Source organism: Accipiter gentilis, chromosome 8 (assembly GCF_929443795.1).
Source record: "Accipiter gentilis chromosome 8, bAccGen1.1, whole genome shotgun sequence".
NCBI classification, from domain to species: domain Eukaryota; kingdom Metazoa; phylum Chordata; class Aves; order Accipitriformes; family Accipitridae; genus Astur; species Astur gentilis.
In genome coordinates this window covers 17,238,689-17,259,438 of record NC_064887.1, presented here as the reverse complement: position 1 = coordinate 17,259,438, position 20,750 = coordinate 17,238,689, and the positions used below count along the sequence as shown (strand labels likewise).

General features: G+C 37.0%; 1 protein-coding gene across 5 annotated transcripts in view; it reads left to right on the top strand.

The window, feature by feature from the left end:
* COL24A1 (collagen type XXIV alpha 1 chain) overlaps nucleotides 1-20,750 on the top strand; it is a 151,896-nt gene that overhangs the window by 55,731 nt on the left and 75,415 nt on the right. For 2 of the 5 annotated variants that reach the window (XR_007507118.1, XM_049809384.1), the window contains exons 15-21: nucleotides 2,770-2,823; nucleotides 2,915-2,959; nucleotides 3,353-3,406; nucleotides 4,010-4,063; nucleotides 5,705-5,758; nucleotides 15,552-15,605; nucleotides 20,071-20,124. Coding sequence is in view for 4 of the 5 variants with exons in the window: in XM_049809384.1 (XP_049665341.1) it covers nucleotides 2,770-2,823; nucleotides 2,915-2,959; nucleotides 3,353-3,406; nucleotides 4,010-4,063; nucleotides 5,705-5,758; nucleotides 15,552-15,605; nucleotides 20,071-20,124 (369 nt within the window). In the remaining variant the exon portion in view is untranslated. The remainder of the gene's footprint in view (nucleotides 1-2,769; nucleotides 2,824-2,914; nucleotides 2,960-3,352; nucleotides 3,407-4,009; nucleotides 4,064-5,704; nucleotides 5,759-15,551; nucleotides 15,606-20,070; nucleotides 20,125-20,750) is intronic. The other 3 variants (XM_049809385.1, XM_049809386.1, XM_049809387.1) reach the window with 3 other exon arrangements.

Below are 20,750 nucleotides of genomic sequence, written 5' to 3'. Positions count from 1 at the left end.
CTTCTTTTAGTTAGCCAAGACACATTAGCATTGCTGCTCAGGGGCAGTTAACTCTCCATGGTTGATAAGACCTTACTACTGGTACAGTAAGATTTTGCAGTTAAGGAAAATGGCCCAGCAACGTTTCCTCCAGATTTCTGAACACCCTTTGGAAGCTTCCAAAGCATCAGCAAATCTAGTTGGGGTTTTGAAATAAGGTTGGAACATGGCTAAAGAGGACTGCAGTATCTAGTGGCATGAGTCTTCTGTGGATACTAACACAGTGTACAGGCATCATCATTAAAATTTACTATTATGCACTCCTCTGTGTCTCTGCATTACATCATATTAGTTTCTCTGGTTCCCACTTTTCCAGTCAATAAGATAATTGGAAGAGCTGCACTTTGTTCCAGAGTTTCTTTACAAGGGACCATTGTGCTCTTTTAAACTGTAGCAGAATTTCACCAAGACACCAGGGGAATTTCAGGTGACCCCAGCATCCCCAAGTACAGCTTTTGTGGTGCAGCCCTGTTCCTTGACCACGCCTGCTCTCCTAATGGGCTTGTGCACCCTGGCCTCTGTTTTCACATGGCCCTTATTCAGGCAGATGCTCGTGGTCATCCAAAACTGAGTAAAGAACTAGAGATCTCAGTGTTTCTTCTAAAATAGTCAGTTGTAACATATTATACTATTATAAGATGCAATATTGAACATGAGATTAAATATATTATTCTGGCAGAAACCAACAGCATTAATTCAAGTAGCTTGTCCAGCCCAGCTGTATGCAGTGTCAAGAGCTAATTATATTTTTGTGTTTGTTCATGAGAACAATGGCAAAGTGAGCGGCATTGGCAAGCTGAGTCCAAGAATTTCTTCCTTCCATGATTTTTTCAATATACAAAGCTGTTGCCGAGTTCAGAGTTTTGGCTGGCTGAGCAGTCAATCTCTCAAGATTTGCAAGGCCATGAGTTTTAATAAGATGAAGACTTTCAGAAAATTAACGACTACAGTTATCAGAGCGAGCTTTGCTTTTTTTTTTTTTTTTTCCTTCCTTAAAATAAACCCCAAACCTAATACCAGGAAGCATTAGTTTTCCTTTTCTGGTATCTTATCTTTTTGACAGGTAGAAGCATTTTGGTTTTAGTTTCTCTTGTCACATAGAAATGGTGGAAAAGATATGCTTTATGTAGCTGAAGTAATTTTTGTTTTCTATCTATCAGCATGTTTTAACCAAACTGATAAGCATATGCTAACGTATAGTGAGGCTTTTATAGATGGAGGACCATTTAAAAAACTGACAGACTTACTAATTCAACCCTTTTCATGTTAGTGAGATCATTTTTCAGTTTTATTTTTGTATAGTTCAAGTTCTTTGTTGTTAATTAGGTCAGCCAATATCTCTGGAGACTGTGATAGGAGTTTCATCAACCTGAATTTTGTAAAGCTGTTTTGGAACTTCTTCCCATTGCTTTTTTTAAGCTAAATTTCCCAGCTCAGTATCCCTCTGAGTTTTCAACCAATGCTATTGTTACCATAAGGAGCATTTCAACATACAGTATTATTAATACAGAAATGCCTTGCTGAACTAGAATATATAGCACAAGCAAGAGACAGCAGTGTAAACAATTTATCTTGGCATCAGCTAACATGACAGAATATATCATTTGAGCAGTCATGGAAAGCTAAAGCAATATAGAGTGGCAATTTTCCTGGGAGCTTTACCAAGCACCATTGAGACGCTAAGTCATCAGTCTTCCTTTTTCTTCAGTGAGCCATGAGTCTGATGATGGCTGTAGAAGAATGCTTTTGCTAACATTGCTGAAAGAGTCTCCAGAGAATAATGAAAGTGTGCTGAACTGGAAATCAGTAGGTGTCCATCTTATCTTTTTCATGTCACTCTCAGCAAGTGGCAAAAGATTTCTGTATTCATATTTGTTGCTAAATTCTTGCATAGCCATAGAGGTATAACACTGCCTTTTTTTTGGTTTTGGTTTTGGTTTTTTTTTCCCAGAGGTAGAATAGGCAAAAAGTAGATAGACTTTTCCCTCTGTAATATAGTTTTAACTATTGCTAAATAATTTCTTATGTTTAGCTCATCATCTTAATATTATTGTTGTTGCTGTGTTGATCTTTTAAGATGATTAATTTTCTTCATTTCTGGTTCACTTTTCAAGTCATAAAATAGTCCATATAAGTCCCAGAAAGGAGAGATGTAGTAAGGGCTTTGAAGGTACCCGAGAACAGAAAAAGCGAGCATGCCTGTCAGAACTTAGGTTAAGTTTGCACACTTTGTATTTTAGAAGAATCCTATCTCTTTTTAACTTGTAGAAGTCACTGAGAGATGAGAAATTCTAGTCAAAGTCACCTTTTACGTACTTATTCTACCGTAAGTTCTACTTATGGTGGAATAATTCCTTTAAGTCAAATTCGATGCTTACCGGAGCAGTGATGTCATGTAACCTTAAGGACTGAGGGAATAGCCACCGAATGTGCAGCTGCAGTACAAAAGAAAGCTTCCTTATTCTGCATTGCCTAATACACTATCTTCTCTTGAATACAGAACCTATGGGAAAAGAGGGAAATTCTGTTTCTTGTGTTTCTGTTGATGTGGTTGGGAACTGTAAATATGGAGGGCTTATAATATGGATACTTTTTTCCCCAAGAAATTAGCCTGAAAAAAGATTTTGGTTTCTCTCTGTGGTGCAGAAAATGCCACATTCTGGTACCAGTATTTAAGTTACTCCATTTCATCAAATGTTTAATGCAGTCACCTTTCTTGCTGTCTCATAGGGAGGCATTGGGCCAGCAGGACCGAGTGGACCATCAGGAATTCCAGGGCCCATGGTATGGTGCTAAACAATCCCACAGCCCGGTGCCTATGCTGGTTTCCAAATTATAGACTAACATTGGATTTTTGTTTTCTTTATTTTAATAGGGCCTCCCAGGGAGTGTGGGACAGCCTGGAATGAAAGGTGATAAGGTGATTTAAATATTTCCGTTATCTTAGAGATATATAGTTCTTTCAGACTCCTTTCATTAAATCTTGAGCCACATAATATACTGGACAAAGCCTTCCCTTTTTCCTTTTGATTTTTCTCTTCTGGCTTTTATTTTTTAAAATTACTTCAGTCTCACAATCTTGTACTTTATACAAACTTACTTGTGGACACAGCACTTAATACTGGGCATAACAATATCCAGTGCTGTGTGTCTAGGGTTTCCTGGAGGGGGTGCTTCAGTGCAACATCTTGCATTGTCATTCAAAGATCTGTGTTAATTTTAAATACTAAATATTGAATTAATCTTTCTCTAATTCTGATAACTACCCCATTTTAAGCCACATACATATGTCTGTATAAAATATGTTGCTTAGGGTGAACATGGCCTTGCAGGAGAGCCAGGAGACCAGGGTTACCCAGGAGACAAGGTAATTTATAATTGCATTGTTTTACAAAATTGTCCAATATCAGCAACTTCATGAGGCTTCTGAGTCTCTTAATATGCAACAAATCAGTTACTGGATGCCAGTGAATTAACATATCTTTAAGAAATGCTGTGCTAATTAAAACTTAGTTATGGAAAGTAGTGAGCAAAGACAAGTAAAGGGCATGGGCAGAATTCTGGCTGCTGTGTGTTCAGAGATGCATCAAACAAGAAAAGAATTATGGTGTGATCTGAAACCTGCTATGAAACTGTTGTAAAAGATGGTTTTCCCTATAACCTTGAGGTTCATCTGCAGCTCACCTGTACCAACTGTGGTTAGCAGCAGCACATGGTCTGGCATGCTCCTTCATATCGTGAAACTGAGATAAATAAGGATCTTCTTTCCTATTTGGCTAGTACATCAGAAGTCACTGAAATAGCACATCCTCTGAGAACTCTTTTGATGAAAGTTGGATGTTAGAAGACATTTCTCATCCCGCAGGAGTATTTTGAAGCCTGTTTGAGGTGGCAAAGTGTAGCAATCTATTGCTTCCAACATAACACAACAATACATTTTCATGTGTATTTAATAGCTTTCTTTTTTCAGGGTGCTCTTGGTTTACCAGGGCCCCCAGGGATCAGAGGAAAGCCAGGACCTCCAGTAAGTTTAAACATCAATTTTTGCTCTCAATATATCACTATGTGTTGTTACATCTGATGCTTCTTTGTATCTTACATTCACGCTACATGTAATCCTCCAGAAGCTACCTAATTCAAGAAGCACAAAGAATAAGGTCTAAGCTGCTTTTATTTCTAGTGACTGGTTAGTGACTGGGTCAGATCCTAATGTGTGAAATTTTATTACAGAGATCAGTGTCAGATGTGTCAGATTTTAACATGGGAGTGCTTAGGATATTAGGTATTCTGTGACAGTCACTTTGTGGCAGAATAGACAGGTTGGTGATGTTTGAAATAAATCCACTGAGAGCTTTGGGAGCTGCCAAGATGACCATTTGGGCTAGCTGGATTTGGAGAGAGTGTGGAAAATCTCATTAATAATGGCCAGTCATTTCTCTTGGGGATGGGAGTAGTCATGAATTCCAGTATTTACTGATTTTTAGCAACTTTAAAGGCATCTGTGCAGTGTTGCCCTTCTGCATTTGTAAATGTTGATACAGAAAAGGCATTGCACAGGGTTACCTGGCTTTTTCCTCACCTGTTTTTAGCACTACTATCTGCCTCTTTTCGGTGTATAATTATAATAGCCAATACTTAACACTGTTAAAGAATTAATCACTCCAGTCTGAATTTTCTTATGTGCAGTCAGGCCACTATCTGGTAAACCTTAGACCTCATGAACGTCTTAGGCCCTCAAACTCAATAAAAAAATACTTTCTTTGTCCCAGAGAATTTATAATATAAACATTAATCCTACAAAAAACTTACTCAAATTTGCTTAGGCTCAGATGGGAAAACTCAGACTTTTTGCCTTTAAAGATATAAACATTTTCATTTAAAGATAAGCATGTGAATTAGCCCATTCCTGAACAGTTGTGGATTTTAAGCACAAACTGAATGTGACCTATTTCTTGAATTCTGTTAAATGAAGATATGAGACCTCAGTCCTGCAAGGAATATAAGATCTAACTTTGTAGAATGCATTTACAATAAAATAATTTACTTTAAAAATTTATAAAAGGTTTTCCAGGTCAGGCTTTAATTTTGCTCAAGAAACACCTAGTTATGGCAGCAGCAAACTTTTAAAAATGTGGAAGAACAGGTATAGTTTAGAGAAATATTTTGGTCAGTTCTTAGTTGTGTCAGTATTTGTATATAATGGAGTTACTATAACATGTGGATAGGACCTAATTTTACTATTATTAATGACAAAACTGCCATTTCTTTGGCTGTGATTGGATAGTTAAAATATACAGGTAAGTATGTAAACCAATACCCAGAGCAGTTACTTCCTGGACTTTTAAATAATACGCAGTTTTTATTGTGAAAACAGCTATATACTTCAAGGGGGGTTTTATGTGACTATTTGGATCATCCCAAAACTCCCAGTTTCATTTGTCTAAAGCTAATTTGCATTTTTTGTTGTGACTTCAAAGAGATATGAAGAACTAGTTTTAATTGAATCCAAAGAGAGGCAGTTACAAAATTTCCTGTTTAGTGGAAAAGTCATCTCAACGCTTTTATTGGCTTTCTTTTTGATAAATGTTTTTAAAATCTTCATAACAATCTGTTGGTAAAAAAATAAATTATCACAAATAATCTAACTGTTTGGGTTTTTTTTAAGGGGAAAATTGGAGATCCTGGATCCCATGGACCATTGGGTCCTCCAGGACCTGAGGTAAGAAATTGCTTGATAGAGGTAAATTGAATGTCATTTAGTTCTAAATTACAAAAATCAGAGGTAGCTCGGTTTGCTTCACAGAAGATTGTTGTCTTAGTTGAATTAGAAAATATTTTTTTATTCTGTCATATCCAATGAATTCATTCACCTCCATGAAGTACAAAAGGTTCTAGATCATAATTTTTTTAATGCAAAGTATTCACATACAGGACCTTTGAATACAAAGTAGTTTGTCATTTGCCTATGTGATTAGGATTTGCTCTCTTTTGAATCCAGGTGTTATGGATTATACCTTGAATGAGGCTCATGTGATTTCTCGGGCACACTTCCATTCGTTAATTCTACAGCATGTTTACAAATGGGATTTTCCAAGCCTGGTTGCATATTTATCTCTTACAAAACAGCTTTATTTGCAAGGAACACAAAGAATAAACACCAGTTACATAGAAGCATTGCCAAGCACTTGAATGTAGCAGTGTAGTTGCCTAAGAACTGTATAGTACTATGGAAGTTTATACAGAAACTAAGTCAGTCTCTGAATTGTTCCATTTTGGTGCTTTTTTGCATTTATACCATGGGCTGTAGAGAAAATGCTGTAGACTGTACAGGAAAGACATACACATACACAGACACACATATATTTACTGGAAAGATGAAAGCGAAAACTGCAGATTTTTCTTTTTAATCAGCCTCCTCCAATGGATGTATTTTTTTTAAATATATCTGGAAGATACATATTGGCAATGATAGTTGCACTGGCCTTACAAGATATAATAACTCTGGGAGCATATCTCCGCAAACCAAGGTTCTATATTCCTACTTTTTTTTTTTTAAAGGGAGACCAAGGCCTCTTGCTCCTCAAAAAAACAAATTATTGGGTTTTATTACTTTGTTGTTGTAGCTCCTCTAAATCCTAAAGAACACACTTTCTTATTGGAGATGAGTCCTCATTGAGATAAAACTCATTGGGAAATGTGTTATAGCAACACAAGATGGTCTTTTCAGAATAAGCCAGTATGTTTTAGTCAATGGGGAGAAGGTATTTTCATCCCCTTCAGTCAGAATGAAAAAGGCACAAAGCCTGTGCTTGCTGCCCACAACTGCCTCCCTCTGTGGCTCAGGATTTTAGATTTTGTAAGCCTCGTCACTGTTAGCAAAAGAGATCTTTGTATCGTCTCTTCTCTTTCTATAGTTTCCAGCAAGGGAGACAGACCTGTGGCAGATTAATATCAAATTGTTGGTCTTGAAGCCTGTGTCCTGATGACCCTGATGCCTATCCTGGTAGTTCTTCATAGTTCCTTATTCCAACCAAGGCATACTATTCCTTTGGGCCTGGGGAGAAATTCATCATTTGGGGTTAGTACTCTCAGGGCAGATACGGGTGGGAGAACTTCCTGTCTGGAAAGCTCAACATTTCCTTTTGCTCAGGTTTGCAGAAATTACTTCAGCCTTTAGAAGGCAAAATAAAGTGCTTCATGTTAGAAAGTTAAAGCTTGAGTGTCCAGGTAGTTTTCTTTGAATAATTGTCTGCAAAATGTCAGGTTTAAAACTACAAAACAATGTTTCTTATAACTTTAGTCACGCAAGACATCCAAGTAAAGTAAAAGAAATTTTGCCTTCTTTTACTTCATAAAAACATGGTCACCATATGGCAAAATAGCAGAAATAGAAGGGAGGTAGTACAGCAGTACACCAGCATCTTGAACACACTGGAAATTCTAGAAGTTCTACAATAAAAGGAATTTAAAATAACAGCTTAAACGTGAAGATTGTATCTTACTCTCCCTGTTACTTTGTCATGTAAAAATAAGGTGGTAGTTGTTGCCAGAAGCTATTTAGACGCAAGTGGATATATGAAGTATGAGCAATTACTGCAGATTTTCTTACAAGAAAAGCCTACTGTCATATATCTGATCATGTCTTTTCTTCCAAAACCAGACAGCTAGCCGGTCAGACAGGGCTGCTTTCCTTGTTCCTATTTCATTATGTGAATGGTCAGACTTCCCGTGACCCCATGCAGAAAACAGACATTACATCCTATACTATGTGTTCCCCTTGATGTTTCTGGAAACAGGAGAATGTGATGAATTAGTGTCTTACAAGGGTGTACTTTGAATTTGGTATGGACATGACAACCCATACCATATGCCTTTTAGGAAACATTTTATTGGGGGGGGGGGGGGGGGGGGAAGTTGGAATTTGTTAGGCATTGCTGCGAGTGGGAGGAACAAGGCTGTGTCTGACCAGTGACAGAACCTGTCAGATCCTACTTCAAACTGCCTCTCCTCTTTTTGTCCAACACTAAGACAGTGGGATTTATAAATGTGCCCTGTCCCCATGCTCAAGCTTGGTTTTGGTACATGTGAAATAAGAAACTGGGCATCCTTTGGTCTCTCCAATTACATATTTGAGTATGTATTTCATTTCCAGTATAAAGAATGAACAGTCATATCCCTAACTTTTTTCCTGTGTAAACTTCTGTAAATCAGGGACTACAGCAGCTGGAGTCTATAGTTATCCCTGCACACAGCAGTGGGAGCAGGCCTGGCAGGCTTCGCTTATCCTCCTGGGTTTTTGTTTTTTTATATGCAGGTCAGCAGTGAATTGCTTCCTCAATCTTTCCTCTGCAGCCTAGGTACACCAGATCAGAGTTGGAATAAGCCACCCACTCATAGCCAGGGTCCATTTGAGAACTGCAGTGCTGATGGGTAGGAGCGAGTAGAGGGAGGGACAGAGGTCTTGTACTCGCTCTCTGGGCAGCCGTATGAGGGTTGGCAGCCAAGTGCATTTTTTTCAGTGCAGAAGTCCCGCAGTGTCAAGCCAAATTCTCTTCTGGGTATGTCGCTGCAGAGCCAGGGGCTGTCGCGTGCCTGAATACATGCTGCTCACAAAGCACTGCATATCTTTAGTGAGCGCTTTATGGAGTATTTTCTGCATCAGTTTACACATATTCCTGCTTTGTCGTGCATCTAAAACTGAACAGTCAAAATTCCAACTTTCTAGAGAGCTTTATTTTATCAGCATGACAAGTGGAAAGTGCTAGTCTGACTGTTTTAACCCACAATGCCTGTGTTTACTGTGTACGATGAAGTATGTAATGCTTATTGTTAATGTGAATGAAATTAGGCAAGGTTTTAACAGGCTTCCACATGTATTCAGAATATTTCATAGTTAAATTTTGCCCTGTGAAGTACATTTAATTATCCCCTAAGAATGAGGGTGATGGTTTCCTTCAGATGTGCCTTCAGATGTGCTCTGAGTATTATAAATAGGTTTCATCTGGAGCAGAGGGAGCATTAGTCATTATCTTCAATAGAACTTTTTTCATCTGTGCAGTATTTTGATCTGAAGTGGTTAGCTTATTCTTTCAGGAAGGTACTCATATGGGATTCAGCTGGTATGTATCATGCTGAAGGCAATAACATTACAAAGGAAAAGGATACATTCAAATAATAGTTAACAGTCAAAAAGGCACGTATTTTGTAAGTGAATCACTGCTGCTTTCAGTTGTTCATTTAAAAAAAAAAAGTATTTTTAATGCATGTTTATCACGTGATGTTTTGAGCTTGTGCAAACAATACCATGAGTGCAGTGGTAACAGCCTTCTGTTTCAATATTGCATCAAATAACTTGCATGCAAATGACTTGAAGGAAATATAGAAATAAAGGCAATTTTATAGCTGAATTAACTGTATGTTCTGGCATACATCCAAAGAACTGTTCTTGTAGAATTGCTTATACTTTCTGCTTGCCTTTGCGCAGAATCTTTAACTGGTCCTTTCTTATATTTATTTGACATAAAACATCTTTCTGATTTTTTTTCAAGAAATAGGTATTAATTTTGCAGAAATATTCAATTTACCTTGACTTTTTAATAATGTTGAAGAATGCTTGTTCATGTGACCCTCCTGTGTTCTATATTTTCTTCAGAGTGATTATGATAATTCAGTCTGTGCCTGTTAGGTCCTAGTCTGTTTCCACAGACCTTCATAGGTACTTTGCATAGAATTTGCCATCTTGGAGATTTTCCTTTTTCAGGCAGAGCTGTGGTGAGACTTCACAGGAAAAGAAGGGACATGCAGATAAACAAAACTTGATTTGTGTTGCTTTACCAGGGTGTTACTTAACTCCTAATGTTCTGAATCTGGCTAGAGTAAGGCAAGCTAATATTTAAATGGTTTCTATTTGATTTTGAACACTTGCACTGCTTTGTCTCTTGGGTTTTGGTGTTGATCTTAGAAGAAACAGTAGTCTTGCAAATAAATTTGAAATTTCTGCCTTACTTTTTCAGTCTGGCCTTAGTCTAGTTGTGGTCTGATATGTATGGGCACGCAGTTGTTAGCAGCATAGAAGCAACGTACAGTGAAATAATCCTCCTGCAAGAGAGCAGAGTTCCTCTTGCACAAGGATTATTTCACTGACTATTAGTTACTAGTCTATTTTCTAAGGTTTAAGGGCAGGGATACTTGATTTTCAAAATGCACAGAGTTGTTCCTGATGACTTGCGTCTCATTCAGGCTTTGCCAAATTCCACTGTCTCATTAGAAGCATGCCTGAAAGAAGACCTGTTCCTCAGACCGTAGTCATTTGACTGTTATTGGAGGACTTGTAACACAAAACTGAGCCTGAATATTTTAAAATAAATCCATGATCTGGTATTTCTGTCCCTTATGAAATGCTGAAATTTGATGCTTGTTTTTACCATAAGTCAGAACAAAATTTTAAAACTTAAATCTCTCTGCTTAGCACTGTTATATGTATTGGAAAGTCCCACAAAAGTAGCTGTTAATGTTGAATGTCTGGCTTGATTTTTGAGTCTTGTGAAAGCAATTGATCAGGTGGCTAAGGTGTCCGTGATTGCCCAACAGACCACCTCTTTTGTGGTACACCTTGCAGGTTGACTGCTGGAAGTCTTCAGGGCAGACATGGAGACTGTTAAACAGTGTTCAACAGCAAGTGTAGCTCTAACCAAACTGCCAAGCTCCCTCTGAAATCCTGTCTGATCCTTGGAGTGGGTCTGCGCTGAAGTTCTTACCAAAGCTCTTCATCTTTCACATTGTAGATTTACAGAATACTTCAAGACTTGGTCCTTAATATGTTGATTGGTGGCTGGTGCTACTATGTTGGTCACTCAGGTGAATCACTAGCCACCTTCTTGGCCATCAAGCAGCCAAGCAGGTCTGTGAAGGACATGTTTTGAAGGGTTGGTGTAGGGCCTTGCTCAATCTAAAGACTACACTAGATACTCCTTGTTGTAAATACAAGGATTCTAATGTGTGTTGCATATAATATGTAGATGCACTAGATGGCTTTAAAGGATGATGCATCACATTTGGAAAACTGGTGACTTTAAGTCTCTCACAAGAACATCAATCCCTAGGGTTTCAGTGAGCGTGGCTGAATAAATCTGCCATGTGCAATTAGACAAAAGCACAAAGCAACATCAGCATTGTTTTACTGACATCTTAGCAACAGTAAATTGCAAAGCTTTCCTGTATTGTATGCTGTAATCCATGATTGACCTTTTTTCTGTTCTCTGACAAACTGCAATTGTACAGTTGTAATTTGCACTGTTAGATTCCTCCCCCCACCCTTTCCAAAATCGGAATCGAAAGTTTGTAGGAAAAAATTAAAGTTTTGTCTCTGCCCTTTAAAAATGCTGGCATTAAACTTTGGCTAGATAGGCACACACAGAAGAAAGCTCATTTCAAATCTTTTTTTTCCTTACTATTTTCCTCTTTGTACTTGGCACATTATTGATACTGTCACGCAGTTGTACAAATGTCAAAGAGCAAAGTCTTGTAACTGTGTGAATACTGACATTTCTAAAATTGTGCAGAGAAAAAAATAGATTTTTTTAAATTGAATTGCATAGCATGTCCTGTCAGAAGAATAATAAATACTTATTTCAGAATACAAAATCACAGCTTGTTTTCTCAGTTTAGAGAGATTGTAGTTTTATGCAGAAATCTTCCTTTTGTAATTTGATGACAATTAGTAATAAAGCTCTAATAAGGTATCTTGAAGTTCAGTAGCTGCATCCAGTCAGTATTGCTTCTGAAAATTCATTCTAATTTCTCATTCAAATGAAACGCAGCGTGTGATTGAATGAAATAATATTGGAGCAGGGAAACTTGGCACCTGAAGGGACTATCGCAGTCCCTGGAGAGGTTTTTGCCCTGTGGTGCCTTTCCACCAGTGCTCATGTCCCAATCCCATTGAGGGGTACTGAGGAGCTAGAGGGCATGAGGGTCAGTGTCTAATACAATGCTGGCAAATGTCATGTGGCAACAGCCTGGAGTGAGTGGGATACTGCAAATGTAAGAGAATTCCTAGTGGAAATAGAGTGTAATTTCCAAACATTTCTGATACTCTGCTTCCTTGTTAGCAGCCACACAGGAAAACAAACAAAAGAAAAGCAGCAGCTTTTGCAGATCCGTCATCTCTGAAGCACTGACTTAAGTACAAAAAGTCATGCCCTGACATAGTAACAGTCTGATCATCTCTGCATTTTTTGTTAATTAAAGATTATATAGATAAATGAGAGCAATAAATATGTTAATTTTATATTTAAATGTATTCAGCACAAAGAGCAACACTTTCACAGCAAGGTTAAAGTTCATTTGTGTTGAGATAGCTGGTACTTCAGGTTCTTCTGACACTACCTCTAGTTTGATTAAACTGAGTGAACTCTAAAGCACTTCGCTGGCGAAAGGCCACATCTGCAACAAGATTTTGAAAATAATTTGTAACGTACTAGCTGCTAGGCTTCTGGCTGATGGGAAGATAAGAATCTACACTTTGCATTTCCTTAGTAGAAGTAATGATACTGAGTGATGTTTTGTTCTGAACAGTCTCTGCTGAAAATTAGGGTGCAGCTGGCAACTAATTATATGTTGATCTCCTGGCCTTTCACTTATGGAAGAATACTGAATTTTTAACCTTGAGTAGCTTCACAGGGAGCTGGCTGCTGAATGACTCATGACAAATTCAGATATAGGTAGAAATGTATACCACTTCACTACTCAGAATCTGAATGGCAAACACCATTGCTCAGGCATTTTAAGAACTCCTTTCTGGTTCATTCATTTTCTGGAATTGTCTTAAGTGATTATGTGTGTTCTGGATTATTACAGTTATCTCATGGATTATTAATGTGACAATGTCTTGGAAATAGTGTTCTAATAGTGCCATAGCATCGGCATTTTCTCTGTGCTAGTGCTTGAGAAGAAAAGACTTAAATCCAGCTTTACGGCAAAGACAAAAATGATAAAAGATATTTAAACTTTTAAATGCATCGCTAGTGATGATGCTTTCAGGCCAGTAGCCCTCTTGCATCCTAAGACTTTGTCTGACATGGAAAGGTTTCCAAATGTCTTGATGTTCTAACTGTGATAGTGCTTGTCAATGCTTACATCTCGTAGTTCTTACTGAATTCCTTTTAGAAGTATTTATGCAAATAAATAAATAAAGTAGATGTATTCCTCTATAAGAGTATAAGAATCTTTCTAAATACACATTTTTCTTTGCGGATTGTTTTCTGGAATGTTTATTGCCATGAGGGAAATTGTCTCTATGTCAGCATTTAGCACTTGTTCACACGTTAGCTAAAGATTCACAGATATACAAAACAACCCACCCCTTGGTAACTATTTAAGGCCTGTAAAATAACCAGATTTAGAATCAAGAAAGGATGAGTTAGCAACTCCCAAAGAATTGACCTAACTCTTCAGTGTATTTCAGTAGGTAAATGTGGTCAGGATTTTTTAAAAATCCGCTTATGAACCGTATAGAAATCTAGGCTGATGTGAGTACTTTAGGTATCAGTCTGGGTGCCTTGGTCACATGTGACTAATATGCTATGTGCCACCTAGAGGCATGTTGGAGTTGGTGCACGGCTCTACTAGTACTGCTTTATGGCAAAAAGAAATTACTACCGTGATGTTTTGTGAAATGCTGTGTGTTAGGGTTGTTCCACTTATTTTGAAAACTCAGATCAGTTCTTTTTTATTTTTTAGTGGTTTGCTTTAGTAGTCATTAGCTTTCAAGTGCTAACCCCGATTTTTTTAAAGAAATCATAATTCTTTTTTATAGTGTAATATATACATGTTTTTAATATATAAACACACCTAAAAATATTTGCATGCCATCTGAATCTCTATTTATAAGTCTCTCTGCATCCTGTTAAGAACAGGTTATAGAAAGCAAACAGAAGAAAGCCCTTCAAGTAAGAACAGTGATGCCTTAAATACTTAATTTTATTATAATGTGGTAGTTGAGGGTGAAATAATGTTTTCTTTTACATTTCTTGCTTTAGGATGATTTCTCTTTACCTTTCTGGTAAGGTTTTTTTGTGATTAATGTCAGCTAATTATGCATAATCATTAGAAATGATTATTGCCTGTATTTGAAGCTCAGCTGTTCTGGAAGAATTGAGTATCATTAACTATTATCCACCTAGTGAGGCAATTATTATTTTTTTTTTAAAAATTCTTCTTTCCTGCTTAGAGAACCTGAAAAGTGACTCTTGAAACTTTAATGATGATATGTATTAGCCTGCATTAGTATGGAAGGATGCCAGGGAGAATTTCATGCTGGAAGTTCTTTCATGCTGAGATGTTCTTTAAATTGTTCTGAACATGTATGATGCTTTCATTTCCATTATTGGAAAAGTATGCATGCAAAGATTGATATTTATAATTTTTAATCTGCAGTGATTTTCTGTTAAGGAAGATGAAAACTTGTTTTTACTAGTGTTAGGTGATGGATGTGCACAAATGTAGTAATAAATATTTTACTCGGAGGAAGAACTTTTCAGTGGCAATCTTTCTATTTTCACATAGGCAAGATTAATGAAATGTAGAAGTTTATAAAAATAACAAATCAAATACTATCTTGGCAGATGACTGAGCCCTGTGCTAACTAAAGAGTCAATTACCAATGCTTTACTTTATCCTACAAATATAAAGATTACGTTTCTTCACTGGATGTTTATGAAATTTAACTCACTACTGTATTGCATAAGGGTTAGCTGCATCATTTTTGTTTTCTTAAAATACATTCATTCCTTATAAAGCAATCTAGTTGTAGCACTGGATTCATCTGACATAGAAGCATCCTCATAGTGTACCACTCTGCCTACTGGCCAGATGGTGTGGGGTTGTCATTTTAATTGATTCATTTCCTTTGCATTTTCATTTTTTCTTTACCAACAGCTGGACCTGTACCACACACTATTTCACAAAGGCTTATTCTGAATAAAGCTACATGCTGGTGCCCTTCAGTTGCTGCCAGCCAGACCTGGATTAGCACCTGCTGATTTGGAGGCAAAAGGCTTTCTACTCTTTTCTTAATCTTGCAGTGATCTCATCCTTAAAGTGAGGCCAAGGATTAAAGGGTTTCAGCTGCTCTCTAAGCTTTTTTTAAAAAAATAGTTGAATTCATGAGTACAGGACCTGGTGCTGGCTGCTTTGTGGGGGTTTTTTGTGCATCAAGACCAATCCAGTGGTTTAATTTCAAATGTTGCTTAATGGATAAAAAGTCTTATGCTAAGAGAAATGAAACCCATACTGACATATGCTAAATTGAGTTTAATGAAAGCTGCCTAAAATCTGTCACTTATCCAAGTCCTTTCAAGGAAACTTAATGGATTTTGGCATTTTGGGGATGGTAGAACAAATTTATTTCTTGTTTCTGTGATTCGGGTTTGTTAAATGAATGAACAGAATCAAAGCAAGTACATTGGAAACATTCCTACTCTGTAAATCATTTGTCTGTATGATTTCTTTAGGGTTTTCCAGGAGATATTGGTGTACCTGGATTAAATGGCCCTGAAGGTCCTAAGGTAAGACTATATGAAAACTTATTCATAGTAACAATAAACAGTATAAATCTCTGAGGAAAAGCTTCAAGAGACGGACACTGGCATTATGAGAAGATAATCTTACTGTCAAAATACAGGTACTTTGCCTCAGGTATTTATATGAGGAAGTTAATCTAATGTTTAATGCCATCTGTGCAGTTATGAGGGCAATTACTGTGTTAGATGGAAGCATGTGATGGCAAGTTAAGTGCAAAGAAATTTTGAGAAAATGCTATATAGCTAGAAAGTAGCATATGTTTCACCTATATTTAAATAAAATGCATGCGGATCTCTATAGTCTCACCTGAGTAGTACAGAAATTTTTTTAACAAATTTTGAAAGAAATAGTAGCTAAAGATATGGAAGAAATGGTAAAATTCACACACAAGATTAAATAATGGATAAAATAATATATATAATAATAATGGATACAATTTATCTACCAAAAAATGACTGTGCCAGATTAACTTAGCCTCTGTTCTTTAGTAGACTAATATTTTAGACCAAGCTTAGGCAATAATTCACAGGTATAGAGTTTTCAATGAAGCTTTGGATAAAAGCACATATGGGAAATTTTTGTTTAAAATGGAAAAGGTAGAGGCTAGCACAAAAAGTGCAGATGGATCAGAAATTAACCCAGAGTAAGATGATTGAATAATATCTGAAGATTGACTACTTGTTGTTGAAAGGCAAGTACCAATAAAGTTCTTCACTCACCAGCCTTGGGACTATTCTTACATTGTATTTTCACTAATAAATAGGCACAAGTAAGATGGAATGAAATTTGTACATGAAACAAAGTTGAACATCTTAGACGATCTTAAAAACTGCAGTTTGTACTAATTCATCCCACTTGTGTTACTTCAGACTGATGCATGCAAGGACTAAAACAATAAATCCTACTGTAATCTTAGAGCTTCACACCTGTCAAGAAGGAAAGACACTGCCAGATCTCTCTGAAATGAAAGCACAATAAGGTGGTTAGAAATCAAGTGAAATTCTAGAACACATGAGGCAAGGTGTCTTATTAATGCCACTGCACAAAGCACAAGAAGACTTTATCTAAGTAGTACACACAGTTCTGGGCATTTGTATTCCAGAAGCACTCAATCAAGTCAGACTAGATGCAGAAAAGGATACTTGAATGACTGTATTCTGAGAGACAGTTTATTTATCCTACCAAAATGAAGGGGCTTTTTGAGCTTTGTAAGTAAACCAGAGGGCAGAAATTGGTGAGGCAAAAGAACTGTGCAAGACCAACAACAGCATTGGTCCAAGGACAAAACATGCAAGTTGTCCATGAATAAACAGAGATGGAAATTACAAGATTTCCCATCAACCAAGGTGTGAAATTCTGTGGCAGACTACTCAAGAAAACATAGGAAATACTTTAAAGAGAGAGTCTTATTTGTACCTGGAAGATTGTAACAATCCCACCATGACAAAGTTAATAATTCTTGAGAACATCTCAAATAATCCAGTTGCCAAAGCCATAGCCAATCTTTTCTGCATCTCGTATCTTTCAACTGTGTCAAGAGCCTTGTCCCAAAATAGCTCAGACATGAATTTACTAGGAAGGCTGAGAACTCATTATCTGATGTGGCAAATTGGGGAGAAGTTAAAATACATTTCCCGAGACAGGTGTGGACTTTTTCTTCAGTTCTGATTTATTGTTTTGCTAACTTGTTTGTATGTATGTATAATGTTAGCAGCTTTATATGAATGAATTTTATCTGACCATTGCAGTGGCAGTTGCTCCTGTGTTTCTGAATTACCAGGGCACTTAAAAAAAACCTTTTGATGCAACACTGTGTCTAGAATCTAGGGGAAATAGTAGAAGAAAAATATATCAGTTCTTGAACTGCAGATCAGATTCAGTCCTCCAAACTGATACATGAATGATGTCACTGAGATCTAATCCCTGCTGCCCAGTTTCTTCAGTAAGAGTTATTCCACATTGTATCCAAAGTGTTAAATTAGATGTTTTTGTTAGAACTGGGTTGATGTTTAATACATAGATTACTGATGTATTGCCTTTTCACAGATTCCAGCAAAAAAAAGTACCAAAAGGTAGCCTATGGAGTTTAAGACTCTGTATTCCTTTGATACAGAAATTACATAGCTAACCAAGATTCCATGATCTCTGGCACATTTGGTCTTAGAGACAAAAAGCTTAGACAGCCTGCGCTAATAAGGGAGAATTGATGACTTGCATTTGAGAAGAAAGATTACCAAACTGGAAAAATTCTTACACTGCTCCTCATACCAAGGGAGAAGGGCTGCATAACACTGGAAATGTTTGGCTTTTGGGACTCCCTGCTGTCTTGTGTTGACTGCAATTTTTAAAAAATTCCTCCAGCTTTTATTTTTAGAAAACTGTTCTCACTGTGCTGCTCTCTTCCTCATGTTTTTGTTTATGCTTCCTCAGAAGCAATACCCATTTTAAAAGCCAAGAAAGCAGGGTAGGCTTTATTTTTTAGCAGTTGGCATGGGAGAAATTCAGCCTCTTGGTGGAAAGTTTAAGCTCTGTGAGTGTGATCAGCCAACTTTAAATACCAGTAGAAGTTCTGGATTGTCAATTTTCCCTAAATTAGTGCAGTAATCAGCAAATCTGACCTCTCTGAAATAATGATCAAAGGATTCATTACATAATTTGGTCTACAGCACATTACTCAGCTTGGAAACAATATTTTAGAAGGTGTTTGATCTTGATCCACCACTTCTTAAAAAAAAAAAAAAAAGCACACTTACATTTTTAAAAAGGGAAGAAGAATGTCTTTAAGAATTTCTGAAATAATTTAGTTTGTTTCCTATGTTAGTCTTGCAATCATTTATGCTCTGTAACCGAGAAAAGTTAGTGGAAAAGATGGTCAGAATATGCTGACTATAACTGTAGTTTTTCCAGCAGTGTGTGTTCTACCATGGAAGTAGTTGAGAACTTCCTTCCTCTGCTCATTTATGTTTGTTTGGATAACGCATTCAACAGAAGTGGCTATTGGGAGTTTCACCACTTCTGGAAGGGATGGTCAACTGGGAGGTTATATATGTGAAATAGAGGATACCCCCATTTGCTGACTCCCTCAGTTTTTTCCAGACACTTTGGCACATGTCTAATGACTACTTTCATTTTCTGTTTGTTGCCTGAAACCTCAAAGGGGAGATGGAAATTTCATTTAGTCTTAATATTAATTTTACAGTCTGGGACTTTTTTTCTGGATTCATTTAAGTGCAGTGGAAGGGTGTGTACAGTAGCAGTGTTGCTAATGTTTCCACTGTGCAATTACATTTTACTGAAAGCCATATCTCCTAATGTGCTTTGCTATTAGAATAAAACAACAGTACTGTCAATGAAAAATTTTCATGACTAACCACGCAAGAATATTACTTATGTAGTGCTACTAAAAGCCCTCCTGTCACTTTTGGGCTGGTATGTCAAACAGCAGTCCACCCAGTCTTTCCCAGACTGATGGGCTCTGATGAAACTCAGTACCTTGAGGTGGCCTGTTCCATTTTACTTTGTGTGCTAAGTAAACTGTTACTGGACCAATGCCTGCATCTTCTGTCTAGACTTTAGCTTAATTAGTAAGCAACTAATAAGGCTTACACTTGGAACTTTCCCACCATTGCTTTCTTCAGAGGCTAATCATGTCTCTCCTAAGGGGCAGTTTCTTTGTTCTTGTTGCCTTATCTGATATTGTTAAGCTTAGCTTTCCCAGAACATTAATAATATGTTTACACAGATTTTTTTTCTTTTTTTTTTTTTTTTTGTCCTACGCCAGGTCAAGTGCTTTTCCCAATTACTACCATTGTAATTGGGATGACTGAGATTTTTGACACTGCTAGCTGCGAAGTCATTTTAACAAAGTTTTGAAAATGTTGGTGCGAGCAGTCATGAAAACTCAGAGCTGGCAGAGGATAAGGTGCTTTATCTCTGGGAAGCTGATTATAATCCTGACAGAAAAGTAAGGGCTGAAAAGCACAAGTAGTTCTGGACAAGCTAGTAGTTTAAATTAACTTTGTAGTTCATTTCCATTGCAATGTTTTGATCACATGTTATGCTAAAGACTACCTGAATTAAAGATCTATAAGAGTTACATTGGTTTTGCTTTAATCCTAATATGGTGGTGTGCTTTATGTCTTCAAAAAAGAGGAACTGTTCTTTTGTGAGCTCCAATATTTTTTTATTTCCTTTTCAAAAAGACAAAAGAAAAAAGCTTTAGAAAAATCTGTGTGGTAGAAGTTTGTAAGATACTCAGTTTTCCAGCAGATTTTAAAATTCTGCTGCATCTTCTCCTGACTTCCTAAGGGAAATCTAAATAACAATGGTAAGAAAAGAGGTCTGCTTCCTCAGTTTTGCATTTCTTTCCAGGTTTGTAAGAGGAGAGAAACTAGACCAACCTGATTGTTGGTTGATATAAGTTCTCACTGTGTTTGTTTGGATGTGTAGGGACTTCTGGGTGACCGAGGGCCTCCAGGGCCACAAGGCCCCAAAGGACTTGAGGTAAGATGGAAATATTATCCAATCAAGAGATTATATTTAAAAGAAAAAGTTGTGAGGGTTAACAAGGTTAGACAGCAATGGTTAGGTGTTTATGGTGGTGGTGTGCAAAATTTCGTTTCTTTTGCATTTTGGCAGGTGTTGCAAAGAGGTTTTAGCAGCCTTATGGGGCTGTGCATCCATTATATGGTTTATTTTAGTTATTTCAGTGGAATCTCAGATAATACGTGTCCAGAGTTGGATGTGGTTCTTATAGTTAAACTAGGGAGATGGGGGTGTAGTATGGAGATATTAACCATATATGAATTAAATTACAGTGTCCTAGATGCACTTAAGTAAACCATTAGACCCCATTAATTAAAGGAGGAGGAAGGCAGCTCTTCATCTTATAAATTTATTGAGTATTCTTAATTCATCATCATGAAAATAAAAACTGATGTCTCCTAGGCTAAAAGTAATTAACATTAGAAATAATTTAATCAATGATTCTGGGGATAGACCTCTAGACTTCTAAGTAGCTTAATTATGGGCTTCCATGACAAATATTGAGTGAGTAAAAGCTAACAGTGGCAAAATGATCTGTTTAGTTAGAAGCCATGAAGCTGCAGATTAGATTTCTTAATTCCTCC